The following is a 14,380-nucleotide window of genomic DNA, read 5'->3' as shown; positions in this document are numbered from 1 at the left end:
GATGAAGAAGAGTTTTACAATCAGAAGCAGAGGCAGATGCTCTGCATCAATCAAAGATGAGTGGGACCAGGGCCCTAGCGGAAAGAATAAATAGGGCAGCGATGAGTCCTTAAACTAGAAAGATGGGGGGAGGGATCTGGTAGCAATAACAAAAGCCTAAAGATAAAAGAAACAGGAGATGAGTGTAAAGGTCAGAAGAAGGTAAAGAATAAAGATAACATAAACAGTTATAAAACAGAATTATAAAAGGACTGTTAAAAATAAAGTAAAAGGAATAAAATTTGCCTGAGTTCTTTGAGGACATAACGTACAGAGTGGATAAAGGGGAACCAGTGGACATAGTGTATTTCGACTTCCAGAAGGCATTCGACAAGGTGCCACATAAAAGATTATTGCTCAAGATAAAGAATCACTGGATTGGGGGTAATATTCTGGCATGGGTGGAGGATTGATTATCTAACAGGAAGCAGAGAGTTGGGATAAATGGTTCATTCTCGGACTGGCAACCAATAGCCAGTGGTGTTCCGCAGGGGTCGGTGCTGGGTCCCCAACTCTTTACAATCTATGTTAACGATTTGGAGGAGGGGACCGAGTGTAACATATTAAAGTTTGCAGATGATACAAAGATGGGAGGGAAAGTAGAGAGTGAGGAGGACATAAAAAACCTACAAGGGGATATAGACAGGCTGGGTGAGTGGGCGGAGATTTGGCAGATGCAATACAATATTGGAAAATGTGAGGTTATGCACTTTGGCAGGAAAAATCAAAGAGCAAGTTATTATCTTAATGGCGAGAAACTGGAAAGTACTGCAGTACAAAGGGATCTGGGGGTCCTAGTGCAAGAAAATCAAAAGGTTGGTATGCAGGTGATCAAGAAGGCCAACAGAATGTTGGCTTTTATTGCTCGGGGGATGGAATATAAAAACAGGGAGGTATTGCTGCAGTTATATAAGGTATTGGTGAGACCGCACCTGGAATACTGCATACAGTTTTGGTCTCCATACTTAAGAAAAGACATACTTGCTCTCGAGGCAGTACAAAGAAGGTTCACTCGGCTAATCCCGGGGATGAGGGGGTGGACATATGAGGAGAGGTTGAGTAGATTGGGACTCTACTCATTGGAGTTCAGAAGAATGAGAGGCAATCTTATTGAAACATATAAGATTGTGAAGGGGCTTGATCGGGTGGATGCGGTAAGGATGTTCCCAAGGATGGGTGAAACTAGAACGAGGGGGCATAATCTTAGAATAAGGGGCTGCTCTTTCAAAACTGAGATGAGGAGAAACTTCTTCACTCAGAGGGTAGTAGGTCTGTGGAATTTGTTGCCCCAGGAAGCTGTGGAAGCTACATCATTAAATAAATTTAAAACAGAAATCGACAGTTTCCTAGAAGTAAAGGGAATTAGGGGTTACGGGGAGCAGGCAGGAAATTGGACATGAATTTAGATTTGAGGTTAGGATCAGATCAGCCATGATCTTATTGAATGGCAGAGCAGGCTCGAGGGGCCGATTGGCCTACTCCTGCTCCTATTTCTTATGTTCTTATAACTATTAAAGACAAATTAAACTGTACAGCAATGTACACAGCGTCCAAAATGAAACAGGGGAACCGGATGTAATAATCCGTAGCGATGAACCAGATATAGTAGGAATAACTGAAACATGGCTACATAAAGATCAGGACTGGCAACTAAATATTGCAGGTTATAACATAATCAGAAAGGATAGGAAAGGAAGAAGGGGGTGGAGTAGCTAATTAGAGGTAACATAATGGCAGTGGAAAAAAGGGACATAACTAACAGAAGGATAGAAACAGAATCCAGGTGGATTGAAATAAAAGATAAGGGATCGATCACACTAATAGGGGTATAGTACAGACCACCTAATAGTAGAAAGGAGGCGGAGGAAGAAATATGTGAGCAAATATGTGAAAAAAGTAAAGGACATAGAATAATAATCATGGGAGATTTTAACGACCCCCAAATAAACTGGCAAGAAGAGGTAGGCGAAGGGGTACAGGGAATGGAGTTTTTACAATGTGTGCAGGACTGCTTTCTTACCCAATATGTAAAAAGCCCAACAAGAGAGGAAGCACTGCTGGATCTAATAATGGGAAATGAACCAGAACAATAAGAGAAGTGGGAGTTCGGTGAGTGTGGGAGTTTGGTGAGTGTGGGAGTTCGGTGAGTGTGGGAGTTTGGTGAGTGTGGGAGTTCGGTGAGTGTGGGGTTTGGTGAGTGTGGGAATTCGGTGAGTGTGGGAATTCGGTGAGTGTGGGAGTTTGGTGAGTGTGGAAGTTCGGTGAGTGTGGGAGTTTGGTGAGTGTGGGAGTTCGGTGAGTGTGGGGTTTGGTGAGTGTGGGAATTCGGTGAGTGTGGGAGTTTGGTGAGTGTGGGAGTTCAGTGAGTGTGGGAGTTTGGTGAGTGTGGGAGTTCGGTGAGTGTGGGGTTTGGTGAGTGTGGGAATTCGGTGAGTGTGGGGTTTGGTGAGTGTGGGAGTTCGGTGAGTGTGGAAGTTTGGTGAGTGTGGAAGTTTGGTGAGTGTGGGAGTTCGGTGAGTGTGGGGTTTGGTGAGTGTGGGAATTCGGTTAAGTGCTGCTTTGCCTGGCTTTTCCTAACTTTTTCTGCAGAGTGGCGGCGGACCTGAGCGTCAGAAGACTGAGAGTGGGGATAAAAGCAGCAGCAGACCTGCAACAAAAGAAAACTACTGTGCGACGTCACAGGTGAGGCAGGAGAGTCCAAGAGGTGAGCACAATATAAAAGGAGAGACCGAGAGCGGGAGCAGAGTCTGAGAGGTGAACGCAGTGTAAATCTAAGGCAAGTCATGGCAGCACAGCTCGCACCAGTGATATGCTCCTCCTGCACTATGTGGGAAGTCATGGACACTACCAGTGTCCCTGGTGACCATGTGTGCAGGAAGTGTGTCCAGTTGCAGCTACTGGCTAACCGCATTTCGGAGCTGGAGCTGCGGGTGGATTCACTGTGGAGCATCCGTGATGCTGAGATTGTAGTGGGTAGCACGTTCAGTGAGGTGGTCACACCGCAGGCAAAGATTACGCAGGCAGAAAGGAAATGGGTGACCGCCAGGCAGAGTAAAAGGACTAGGCAGGTAGAGCAGGAGTCCCCAGGGGCCATCTCCCTCTCAAACAGATATAACGCTTTGGATACTGATGGGGGAGATGGCTTATCAGGGGAAAGCAGCAAGAGCCAAGTTCGTGGCACCACAGGTGGCTCTGCTGCACATGAGAGGAGGAATGAGAGTGGCAGGGCTATAGTGATAGGGGATTCCATTGTAAGGGGAACAGACAGGCGTTTCTGCGGCCGCAAACGTGACTCCAGGATGGTGCCAGGGTCAAGGATGTCACGGAGCAGCTGCAGGGCATTCTGGAGGGGGAGGGTGAACAGCCAGTAGTCGTAGTCCATATCAGTACCAACGACATAGGTAAAAAAAGGGATGAGGTCCTGCAAGGTGAATTTAAGGAGTTAGGAGATAAATTAAAAAGCAGGACCTCAAAGGTACTGATCTCAGGATTACTACCAGTGCCACGCGCTAGTGAGTATAGGAACAGGAGAATAGACCGGATGATTGCGTGGCTGCAGGGATGGTGTAGGAGGGAGGGATTTAGATTCCTGGGACGTTGGGACCGGTTCTGGGGAAGGTGGGACCTATACAAGCGAGACGGGTTACACCCGAGCAGGACCGGGACCAATGTCCTCGCGGGGGTGTTTGCGAGTGCTGTTGGTGAAGTCTTAAACTAGAGTGGCAGGGGGATTGGAACCTGAGCGGGGAGTCAGAAGGGAGTAAAGTTGAGAGCAGCAAGAGAGGGGAAGACCCAGGGGAAACTTACAATACAAATAGTACAAACAGTTGTTCAAGAACAAGAGAAAGGGAAAAGTGTAGAGCAGCAGAATGAAAGTGTACTTTAGGCAATACAGATAAAATAAAAACTAGAAGGCGTAAGGCAATTAACCCAGCATCAAAGCTGAAGGTCAGGCTAGGGTATGTGGTCCAACTAAGAGTTCCATATACAAATGCACGGAGTATAAGGAATAAATTAAATGAACTACAGGTTCAAATTCAAATTGGAGGGTATGACATGATAGCTATTACTAAGACATGGCTGCAGGATGGTCAGGATTGGGAACTAAATATACCGGGTTATAATGTCTACAGGAGAGATAGGGAAAATGGAAGAGGGGGAGGAGTAGCCTTAATGATTAGAGATGAAATCACTTCAATGATGAAGGAGGATATAACGAGAGGTAAGCAGCCAACAGTTGGACCACACACCCTAGCCTGACCTTCAGCTTTGATGCTGGGTTAATTGCCTTACGCCTTCTAGTTTTCACTATATCTGTATTGCCTAAAGTACACTTTCATTTTGTTGCTCTACGCTTTTCCCTTTCACTTGTTCTTGAACAACTGTTTGTACTATTTGTATTGTAAGTTTCCCCTGGGTCTTCCCCTCTCTTGCCATGTCTCAGTAATAGCTATCATGTCATACCCTCCAATTTGAATTTGAACCTGTAGTTCATTTAATTTATTCCTTATACTCCGTGCATTTGTATATAGAACTCTTAGTTGGACCACACACCCCAGCCTGACCTTCAGCTTTGATGCTGGGTTGAATTGAGAAATAGGAAAGGATCTAAGACTATAGTGGGAGTTGTGCATAGGAGCCCTGGCAGCAGCTCTGAAGTGCTAGATTGTATAAATGCAGAGATTAGACAAGCGTGTAAGAAAGGCATAGTGGTCTTAATGGGGGACTTTAACCTTCACATAGATTCGGAAAAGCAGACTAGCAACTGTCAGAAAGGTAGTGAATTTCTTGAATGTGTCCGGGATAGTTTTCTACAGCAGTATGTCCTAGAGGCAACAAGGGAGCAAGCCATACTAGATTTAGTAATGAGTAATGAACCAGATTTAGTTAACAGCTTAACTGTGCGTGAACATCTATCCAATAGCGATCATAACATGATTGAGTTCAATGTAGTGTTTGAAAGGGAAAAAAGTGAGTCAGCTGCTAAGATTCTAGACTTGGGTAAGGCCGACTTCAATGGGATGAGACAGAGACGGTCCACAGTAAACTGGGCAAATCTGTTAATGGGTAAAACGACTGATGATCAGTGGGAAATGTTTAAAGAAACATTTAACGAGATACAGAATCGGTTTATACACCTGAGGGGCAAGAACTCTACTTGCCATAAAAAACAGCCATGGACAACTAAAGAGGTAAGGGACAGTATAAGACATAAGGAAAGGGCATACAAAAAGGCAAAAAATGGCACAGATCCTGGTGAATGGGAAAGATACAAAGATCAACAAAGGGTCACAAAACAGATAGTAAGAGCTACAAAAAGAGAGTATGAAAAGAAACTTGCAAGGGATATTGAAACCAATACGAAGAACTTTTATAGTTATATTAGGAAAAAGAGGGGGTGATCAGGAGCAATGTTGGCCCCTTAAAAACTGAAAGTGGGGATACTGTCATTGATAATGGGGAAATGGCAGACATGTTGAACAATTACTTTGCATCAGTATTTACAGTAGAAAAAGAGGATAGCATGCCGGAAATCCCAAGAAAACTAATATTGAATTGGGGACAGGGACTCAATAAAATTAACATAAGTAAAGCAACAGTAATGAAGAAAATAATAGCACTAAAGAGTGACAAATCACCAGGACCAGATGGTTTCCATCCCAGGGTTTTAAAGGAAGTAGGTGAGCACATTGCAGATGCCCTAACTATAATCTTTCAAAGTTCTCTAGATTCAGGAACTGTCCCTCCAGATTGGAAAATTGCACATCACTCCGCTTTTTAAGAAAGGAGAGAGAGGGAAACCGGGGAATTATAGACCAATTAGCCTAACATCTGTTGTGGGGAAAATGCTGGCGTCTATAATTAAGGATAGGGTGACTGAACACCTCGAGAATTTTCAGTTAATCAGAGAGAGCCAGCATGGATTTGTGAAAAGTAGGTCGTGCCTGTCAAACCTGATTGAATTTTTTGAAGAGGTGACTAAAGTAGTGGACAGGGGAATGTCAATGGATGTTATTTATATGGACTTCCAGAAGGCATTTGATAAGGTCCCACATAAGAGACTGTTAGCTAAGATCGAAGCCCATGGAATCGAGGGAAAAGTACAGACTTGGTTAGGAAATTGGCTGAGCGAAAGGTGACAGAGAGTAGGGATAATGGGTAAGTACTCACATTGGCAGGATGTGACTAGTGGAGTCCCGCAGGGATCTGTCTTGGGGCCTCAATTATTCATAATATTTATTAACGACTTAGATAAAGGCATAGAAAGTCTCATATCTAAGTTTTGCCGATGACACAAAGATTGGTGGCATTGTAAGCAGTGTAGATGAAAACATAAAATTACAAAGCGATATTGATAGATTAGGTGAATGGGCAAAACTGTGGCAAATGGAATTCAATGTAGACAAATGGGAGGTCATCCACTTTGGATCAAAAAAGGATAGAACAGGGTACTTTCTAAATGGTAAAAAGTTAAAAACTGTGGATGTCCGAAGGGACTTAGGGGTTCAGGTACATAGATCATTGAAGTGTCATGAACAATAATCAATAAGGCTAATGGAATGCTGGCCTTTATTTCTAGAGGACTAGAGTACAAGGGGGCAGAAGTTATGCTGCAGCTATACAAAACCCTGGTTGGACCGCACCTGGAGTACTGTGAGCAGTTCTGGGCACCGCACCTTCGTAAAGACATATTGGCCTTGGAGGGAGTGCAGCGTAGGTTTACTAGAATGATACCCGGACTTCAAGGGTTAAGTTACGAGGAGAGATTACACAAATTGGGGTTGTATTCTTTAGAGTTTCTAAGGCTAAGGGGTGATCTGATCGAAGTTTATAAGATATTAAGGGGAACAGATAGGGTGGATAGAGAGAAACTATTTCCGCTGGTTGGGGATTCTAGGAGTAGGGGACACAGTCTAAAAATTAGAGCCAGACCTTTCAGGAGTGAGATTAGAAAACATTTATACACACAAAGGGTGGTACTCTCTTCCACAAACGGCAATTGATACTAGCTCAATTGCTAAATTTAAATCTGAGATAGACAGCTTTTTGGCAACCAAAGGTATTAAGGGATATGGGCCAAAGGCAGGTTGATGGAGCTGGATCACAGATCAGCCATGATCTTATCAAATGGCGGAGCAGGCACGAGGGGCTGAATCGCCTACTCCTGTTCCTATGTTTCTATGTTCCTAAATAAGGGCAAAATTGAAACTAAAGAAAAAGGCATACTCTAAGTACATAGACAACGAAGGAGAGGATGACAAAACCGAATACGAAAACGTTAGGGAAGAAGTCAAAAAAACAATTCGGAAGGCAAAGAGAAACTACAAAATTAAATTGTCATGGAATATCAGTAGAAATAGTAAAGTATTCCACAGACACATAAATAACAAAAGAAAAATGAGGATAGGAATAGGGCCACTAAGGGATACACACGAAAAACTCACAGGCAACGACAGTGAAATGGCAGAAAAATGAAATAATTACTTTGCCTCAGTATTTTCCAGGGAGACTAACATGATGGGCATGACATTAGAAGGAGAGATTAAAAAAGATATAAAGGCATTTAAGATAGAAAGTGGGGAGATAATTGATAAACTAATCAAACTTAGCCCCTGGTTCGGTTGGATTGCATCTTAAAGAAGTTGCATATTAAAAGAAGTTAAAAATTATAAAAAGGAAAAGGTGCAAAAAAGATTTACTAGGATGAAAAGCAGAACTGAAAGGTAACCAAAACTGCATATTGAACAGGTTGGGTCTATACTCGTTGGAGTTTAGACGAATGAGAGATGATCTTATTGAAACATAGAAGATTTTGAGGGGACTCGATAGGGTAGATGCTGAGAGGATGTTACCCCTCATGGGGGAATCTAAAACTAGGGGGCATAGTCTCAGAATAAGGGGTCGCCCGTTTAAGATGGAAATGAGGAGGAATTTCTTCTCCCAGAGGGTCATGAATCTTTGGAATTCTTAACCCCAAAAAGCTGTGGAGGCTGAGTCATTGAATACATTCCAGGCTGAGTTCGACAAATTTTTGATCAGTAAGGGCGTCAAAGGATATGGGGAAAGCATGGGAAAGTGGAACTGAGGTAAAAATCAGATCAGCCATGATCTCATTAAATAGCGGAGCAGGCTCGAGGGGCCGAATGGCCTACATTGGGACCGGTTCTGGGGAAGGTGGGACCTGTACAAGCGTGATGGGTTACACCCGAGCAGGACCGGGACCAATGTCCTCGCGGGGGTGTTTGCTAGTGCTGTTGGGGAAGGTTTAAACCAGAGTGGCAGGGGGATGGGAACCTGAGCGGGGAGTCAGAAGGGAATAAAGTTGAGAGCAGCAAGAGAGGGGAAGACCCAGGGGAAATCTACAATACAAATAGTACAAACAGTTGTTCAAGAACAAGAGAAAGGGAAAAGCGTAGAGCAGTGGAAAGAAAGTGTATTTTAGGCACGACAGATAAAATAAAAAAAAGAAGGCGTAAGGCGATTAACCCAGCATCAAAGCTGTGGCAGGGGGTTGGGAACCTGAGCAGGGAGACAGAGCAAAGCGTGTCAGGAAGGGACAAAAGGTATGGAGTAAAAGGTAAAGTGTTAAAAAAGGAAAAAGCAGGAACTAAGTGTCACAAAACATATTTGAAAGTTCTTTATCTGAATGCACATAGCATTCGTAACAAAATGGACGAGTTAACGGCACAAATAACTACGTATGGGTATGATCTTGTGGCCATTACAGAAACATGGCTGCAGGGTGACAACGACTGGGAATTAAATATGCCAGGGTATTTAACAATCAGGAAGGACAGGCAGGAAGGAAGGGGAGGTGGGGTGGCTATGTTAATAAAGGAAGGAATCACTGTAATACAGAGAAATGATAGTGGGACAAAGGATCAGGATAATGAAACAGTTTGGGTAGAGATAAGGAATAATAAGGGGAAAAAACACTAGTGGGCGTAGTGTATAGGCCTCCTAATAGTTGCAACTCTGCTGGAAGAAGTATTAATCAGGAAATAGTCGGGGCATGTAATAAGGGAACAGCTATAATTGTGGGGGATTTTAACTATCATATTAACTGGACAAATCAAATTGGGCAGGGCAGCCTTGAGGAAGAGTTTATTGAGTGTATTAGGGATGGATTTCTTGAGCAGTATATAACTGATCCTACAAGGGGGCAAGCAACCTTGGACCTGGTCCTGTGTAATGAGCCAGGATTAATTAATAATGTCCTAGTTCAGGATCCCCTTGGAATGAGTGACCATAACATGGTTACTGTTAGGGTAAAATTTGGGCTGTTGGGTTAAAGGCAAAGATGAAGTGACTGTTGTGTGCATGGCTGCGGTCATTACCCTAAAACCACACCGAAATGTGCTTTGTGCAGACCAGACTAACCTTAATTAAAAGCTTAAACATAACACTTGACTACTAACAAAATGGACACTACTAAACAAAATGGATTCTGTGACTGTGGGAAAGACAGTTAAAGTGCTGAGTTTGTATATTCCGAAAACTGACGTACAGTCTGGGAATACAAAAGACATTTCACAACGAGCTGATAAAAACTACAGAACCAGACTGAATAGACAAAGACCATACTGTCTTAAGGTGATAACAGTTGTTTTAATGTGATTGGAGGTCTGTGGTTGCTGTGCGGGCCTAATTGGTTAATGTGTACACTAATAAAGACTAATGATGTAATAGCTGCTGAAAATCTGTATTTCAAAGGTATAAAAAAGCGTGACAACCATTTTGAAGTTGAGAAGGTAGTTGCGCACGCTGCGGAGCGTCCAGTTCTTCTCCCAAAGTACTTTGTCCAATAAACTGCATGTTGAATCTTTAAGTCTGACTCCGAGTGGTGATTTTCCCACAACAGTTACATTCCATATCCAATTAGAGGGTGAGAAGGTTGGTTCTCAAACAAGCGTACTGAGCTTGAAAAAAAGGAGACTATGATGGTATGAGAGCGGAATTGATTAAAGTGGACTGGGAAAATAGATTAAAGGGTAAGACGGTACATGAGCAGTGGTGTTCATTTAAGGAGTTATTTTACAACTTTCAAAAAATATATATTCCACTGAGGAAAAAAGGGTGCAAAAGAAATGACAGCCATCCGTGTCTAAGTAAAGAAATTAAGGATAGTATCCGACTAAAAACAAGGACATATAAGGTAGCCAAACTTAGTGGGAGGATAGAAGATTGGGAAGTCTTCAAAAGACAGCAAAAAGTAACGAAAGGATTGATTAAGAAAGGGAAGATAGATGATGAAAATAAATTAGCAAAAAATATAAAAACAGATGGCAAGAGTTTCTACAGTTAAGGCAAACGTAGGTCCTTTAGAGGATGAGACCGGAAAATTAATGATGGGAAACATGGAGATGGCAAAAATGCTGAACAAATATTTTGTTTCAGTCTTTACGGTAGAGGACACTAAGAATATCTCAACACTGGACAAACAGGGGGCTCTCGGGGGGGAGGAGCTAAATACGATTAAAATCACTAAGGAATTGGTACTCAGTAAATTAATGGGACTCAAGGCGGATAAATCCCCTGGACCTGATGGCTTACATCCTAGGGTCTTGAGGGAAGTGGCAGTAGGGATTGTGGATGCTTTGGTAATAATTTTCCGAAATTCTCTGGACTCGGCAAAGGTCCCGGCAGATTGGAAAACTGCTACTGTAACACCCTTATTTAAAAAGGGTAGTAGGCAGAAGGCTGGAAATTATAGACCAGTTAGCCTAACATCTGTGGTGGGTAAAATTTTGGAATCTATTATTAAGGAGACAGTAGCGGAACATTTGGGTAAACATAATTTAATAGGACAAAGTCAGCATGGCTTTACGAAGGGGAAGTCATGTCTGACAAATTTGCTTGAGTTCTTTGAGGACATAATGTACAGGGTGGATAAAGGGGAACCAGTGGACATAGTGTATTTAGACTTCCAGAAGGCATTCGACAAGGTGCCACATAAAAGATTATTGCTCAAGATAAAGAATCACTGGATTGGGGGTAATATTCTGGCATGGGTGGAGGATTGGTTATCTAACAGGAAGCAGAGAGTTGGGATAAATGGTTCATTCTCGGACTGGCAACCAGTGGCCAGTGGTGTTCCGCAGGGGTCGGTGCTGGGTCCCCAACTCTTTACAATCTATGTTAACGATTTGGAGGAGGGGACCGAGTGTAACATATCAAAGTTTGCAGATGATACAAAGATGGGAGGGAAAGTAGAGAGTGAGGAGGACATAAAAAACCTACAAGGGGATATAGACAGGCTGGGTGAGTGGGCGGAGATTTGGCAGATGCAATACAATATTGGAAAATGTGAGGTTATGCACTTTGGCAGGAAAAATCGGAGAGCAAGTTGTTATCTTAATGGCGAGAAACTGGAAAGTACTGCAGTACAAAGGGATCTGGGGGTCCTAGTGCAAGAAAATCAAAAAGTTAGTCTGCAGGTGCAACAGGTGATCAAGAAGGCCAACGGAATGTTGGCTTTTATTGCTCGGGGGATAGAATATAAAAACAGGGAGGTATTGCTGCAGTTATATAAGATATTGGTGAGACCGCACCTGGAATACTGCATACAGTTTTGGTCTCCATACTTAAGAAAAGACATACTTGCTCTCGAGGCAGTGCAAAGAAGGTTCACTCGGTTAATCCCGGGGATGCGGGGGTGGACGTATGAGGAGAGGTTGAGTAGATTGGGACTCTACTCATTGGAGTTCAGAAGAATGAGAGGCGATCTTATTGAAACATGTAAGATTGTGAAGGGGCTTGATCGGGTGGATGCGGTAAGGATGTTCCCAAGGATGGGTGAAACTAGAACGAGGGGGCAGAATCTTAGAATAAGGGGCTGCTCTTTCAAAACTGAGATGAGGAGAAACTTCTTCACTCAGAGGGTAGTAGGTCTGTGGAATTTGCTGCCCCAGGAAGCTGTGGAAGCTACATCATTAAATAAATTTAAAACAGAAATAGACAGTTTCCGAGAAGTAAAGGGAATTAGGGGTTACGGGGAGCGGGCAGGAAATTGGACATGAATTTAGATTTGAGGTTAGGATCAGATCAGCCATGATCTTATTGAATGGCGCAGCAGCCTTGAGGGGCCGATTGGCCTACTCCTGCTCCTATTTCTTATGTTCTTACTCCTGCTCCTATCTCTTCTGGTCTTAGGGTCTATTAGCCTCAACTATCACAAAGAGTAGTTGAGGCAAATAGCGTAGATGCATTTAAGGGGAAGAAAGATAAACAATGAGGGAGAAGGGAATAGAAGGGTATATTGATGGGGTTCGATGAAGAAGGGTGGGTAGAGGCTCATGTGGTGCATAAACACCGGCATGGACCTGTAGGGCCGAATGGTCTATTTCAGTGCAGTACAGTCTATGTAAGATGATAAAAAGACAGATGGTGACCAATGAGTAACCAAGTAAGTGAGGACAGAGAGAGAGAGAGAGAGACGGAGACAGTGAGGGAGAGGCAGGCAGACTGAAAGTGACAATGAGCTTTCAACAAATGTCAGGCATGAAGGGACAGAAAGCTCTATTTCCCACATATGGTACAACATATATTAGTTGCCCTTACCTTGAACTTCCAGGATTGTATTAAAGTAAGACCGGTTTCCAGAACGCCCAGATCTTTTCAGGATGGCCTCATAAATGCCATTGTCAGCCAGATCTGCATTCTTCAGTTCCATAGACGCATCATGTAAATTGTAATTTATTCGGTGTACATAATATTCACTGAGTCGAATCTCAGTTGACCCAAGAGTATGAAGCAAAATAAATGTTTGAAAGGAAGGTCTCACAATTGACCATCTGATCGACGTTCCCAATGGAGGCGTTTCACCTCTGTATGCGACCAGTAAAACAGTAGAATATCTGGGAGCAACAATATATGCTGTACCATTAAATTGTCGCTGATGCTGCAAATCAACTACAAAAAAAATCATTGCATAACTTTAATGAATAACAGTCAAATACTCTGTTCTATGGATTAGTTAAACAGAATAATTAAAGTGGAGAATTCAAGGGCATGGGCAGAGGAGACAGAAAAATAAATTGCCTTGTATTACCTCTCCAAAATTAGTGTAAATGCAGCGATCCAGGCATGTAGGAGAGGGCTTGGGACAATGTTGTTTATTCCATTACACAAAATTTCGGCAGGAAGTCACTTAACATACCCACCCGAGTATGGACGGTCACATAATATACCCACACGGGTATGGACGGTCACATAATATACCCACACGGGTATGGACGGTCACATAATATACCCACCCGGGTATGCACGGTCACATAATATACCCACCCCAGTATTGACGGTCACATGATATACCCACCCGGGTATGGACGGTCACATGATATACCCACCCGAGTATGGACGGTCACATCATATACCCACCCGGGTATGGACGGTCACATCATATACCCACCCGGGTATGGACGGTCACATCATATACCCACCCGGGTATGGACGGTCACATCATATACCCACCCGGGTATGGACGGTCACATCATATACCCACCCGAGTATGGACGGTCACATAATATACCCACCCGAGTATGGACGGTCACATGATATACCCACCCGAGTATGGACGGTCACATCATATACCCACCCGGGTATGGACGGTCACATCATATACCCACCCGGGTATGGATGGTCACATCATATACCCACTCCTGTATGGATGGTCACATCATATACCCACTCCTGTATGGACGGTCACATCATATACCCACTCCTGTATGGACGGTCACATAACAAAACAAGGCAAGGAGGAGCGCCGAGTGTAAGTTAGCAAGTATTTGGTTCACTGGTTAGTGTTTCAATGAAGGATAAACAGTAAAGTGCTTTAAAGCTAAACAAAGTTTAAATAACTGTTAGCTAACTTGGCTGGACATCTGGGGCCCGTCGCATGCACATCCTGTGCCATGTGGGAACTCCACAACACTTCCGCTCCCGATCTCTCTCCTCTCTCTCCCCCTCCCTCACCCATCTTCCCTCTCTCCTTCACCCCTCTCTCTCTCTCCCCCTTCTCCTCTCTCTCTCCCGTCTACCTCCCCCTCTCCCTCCATCCCACTATCCTCTCTCTCTCCTCTCTCCCTCCCCTTCTTGCTCTCCCCCCCACTCCCTCTCTGTCTCTCCTCTCGCTCGCACTCTATTCTCTCCGTCCCACCACTCTCCCTCTTTCTCTATCTTTCTCCCCGTCTCCCTATTCTCTCACTCCCTCCCCCTCTCTCTCCCACTTCCTCCCTCACCCTCCCTCTCTCTGCTCACCCTCTCTCTCTTCCCTCCCTCTATCTCTCTCCCCCTGTCCTCCCAATCTCCATCTCTCGCCCTCCCCCTCGCCTCTCCTATC

At 43.8% G+C, this 14,380-nt stretch overlaps 1 protein-coding gene across 1 annotated transcript in view; it reads right to left on the bottom strand.

Moving 5' to 3' along the window:
* Positions 1-12,938, bottom strand: part of LOC137304959 (uncharacterized) — a 44,765-nt gene extending 31,827 nt beyond the window's left edge. Inside the window, exon 1 of the mRNA XM_067973736.1 lies at positions 12,601-12,938. Coding sequence (XP_067829837.1) covers positions 12,601-12,712 — 112 coding nt within the window. The 5' untranslated portion in view covers positions 12,713-12,938. The remainder of the gene's footprint in view (positions 1-12,600) is intronic.
* Between the last annotated feature and the right edge of the window lie 1,442 nt (positions 12,939-14,380).

Source organism: Heptranchias perlo, chromosome 39 (genome assembly GCF_035084215.1).
Source record: "Heptranchias perlo isolate sHepPer1 chromosome 39, sHepPer1.hap1, whole genome shotgun sequence".
NCBI classification, from domain to species: Eukaryota; Metazoa; Chordata; class Chondrichthyes; order Hexanchiformes; family Hexanchidae; genus Heptranchias; species Heptranchias perlo.
This window is presented reverse-complemented; position numbering and strand designations above follow the sequence as displayed.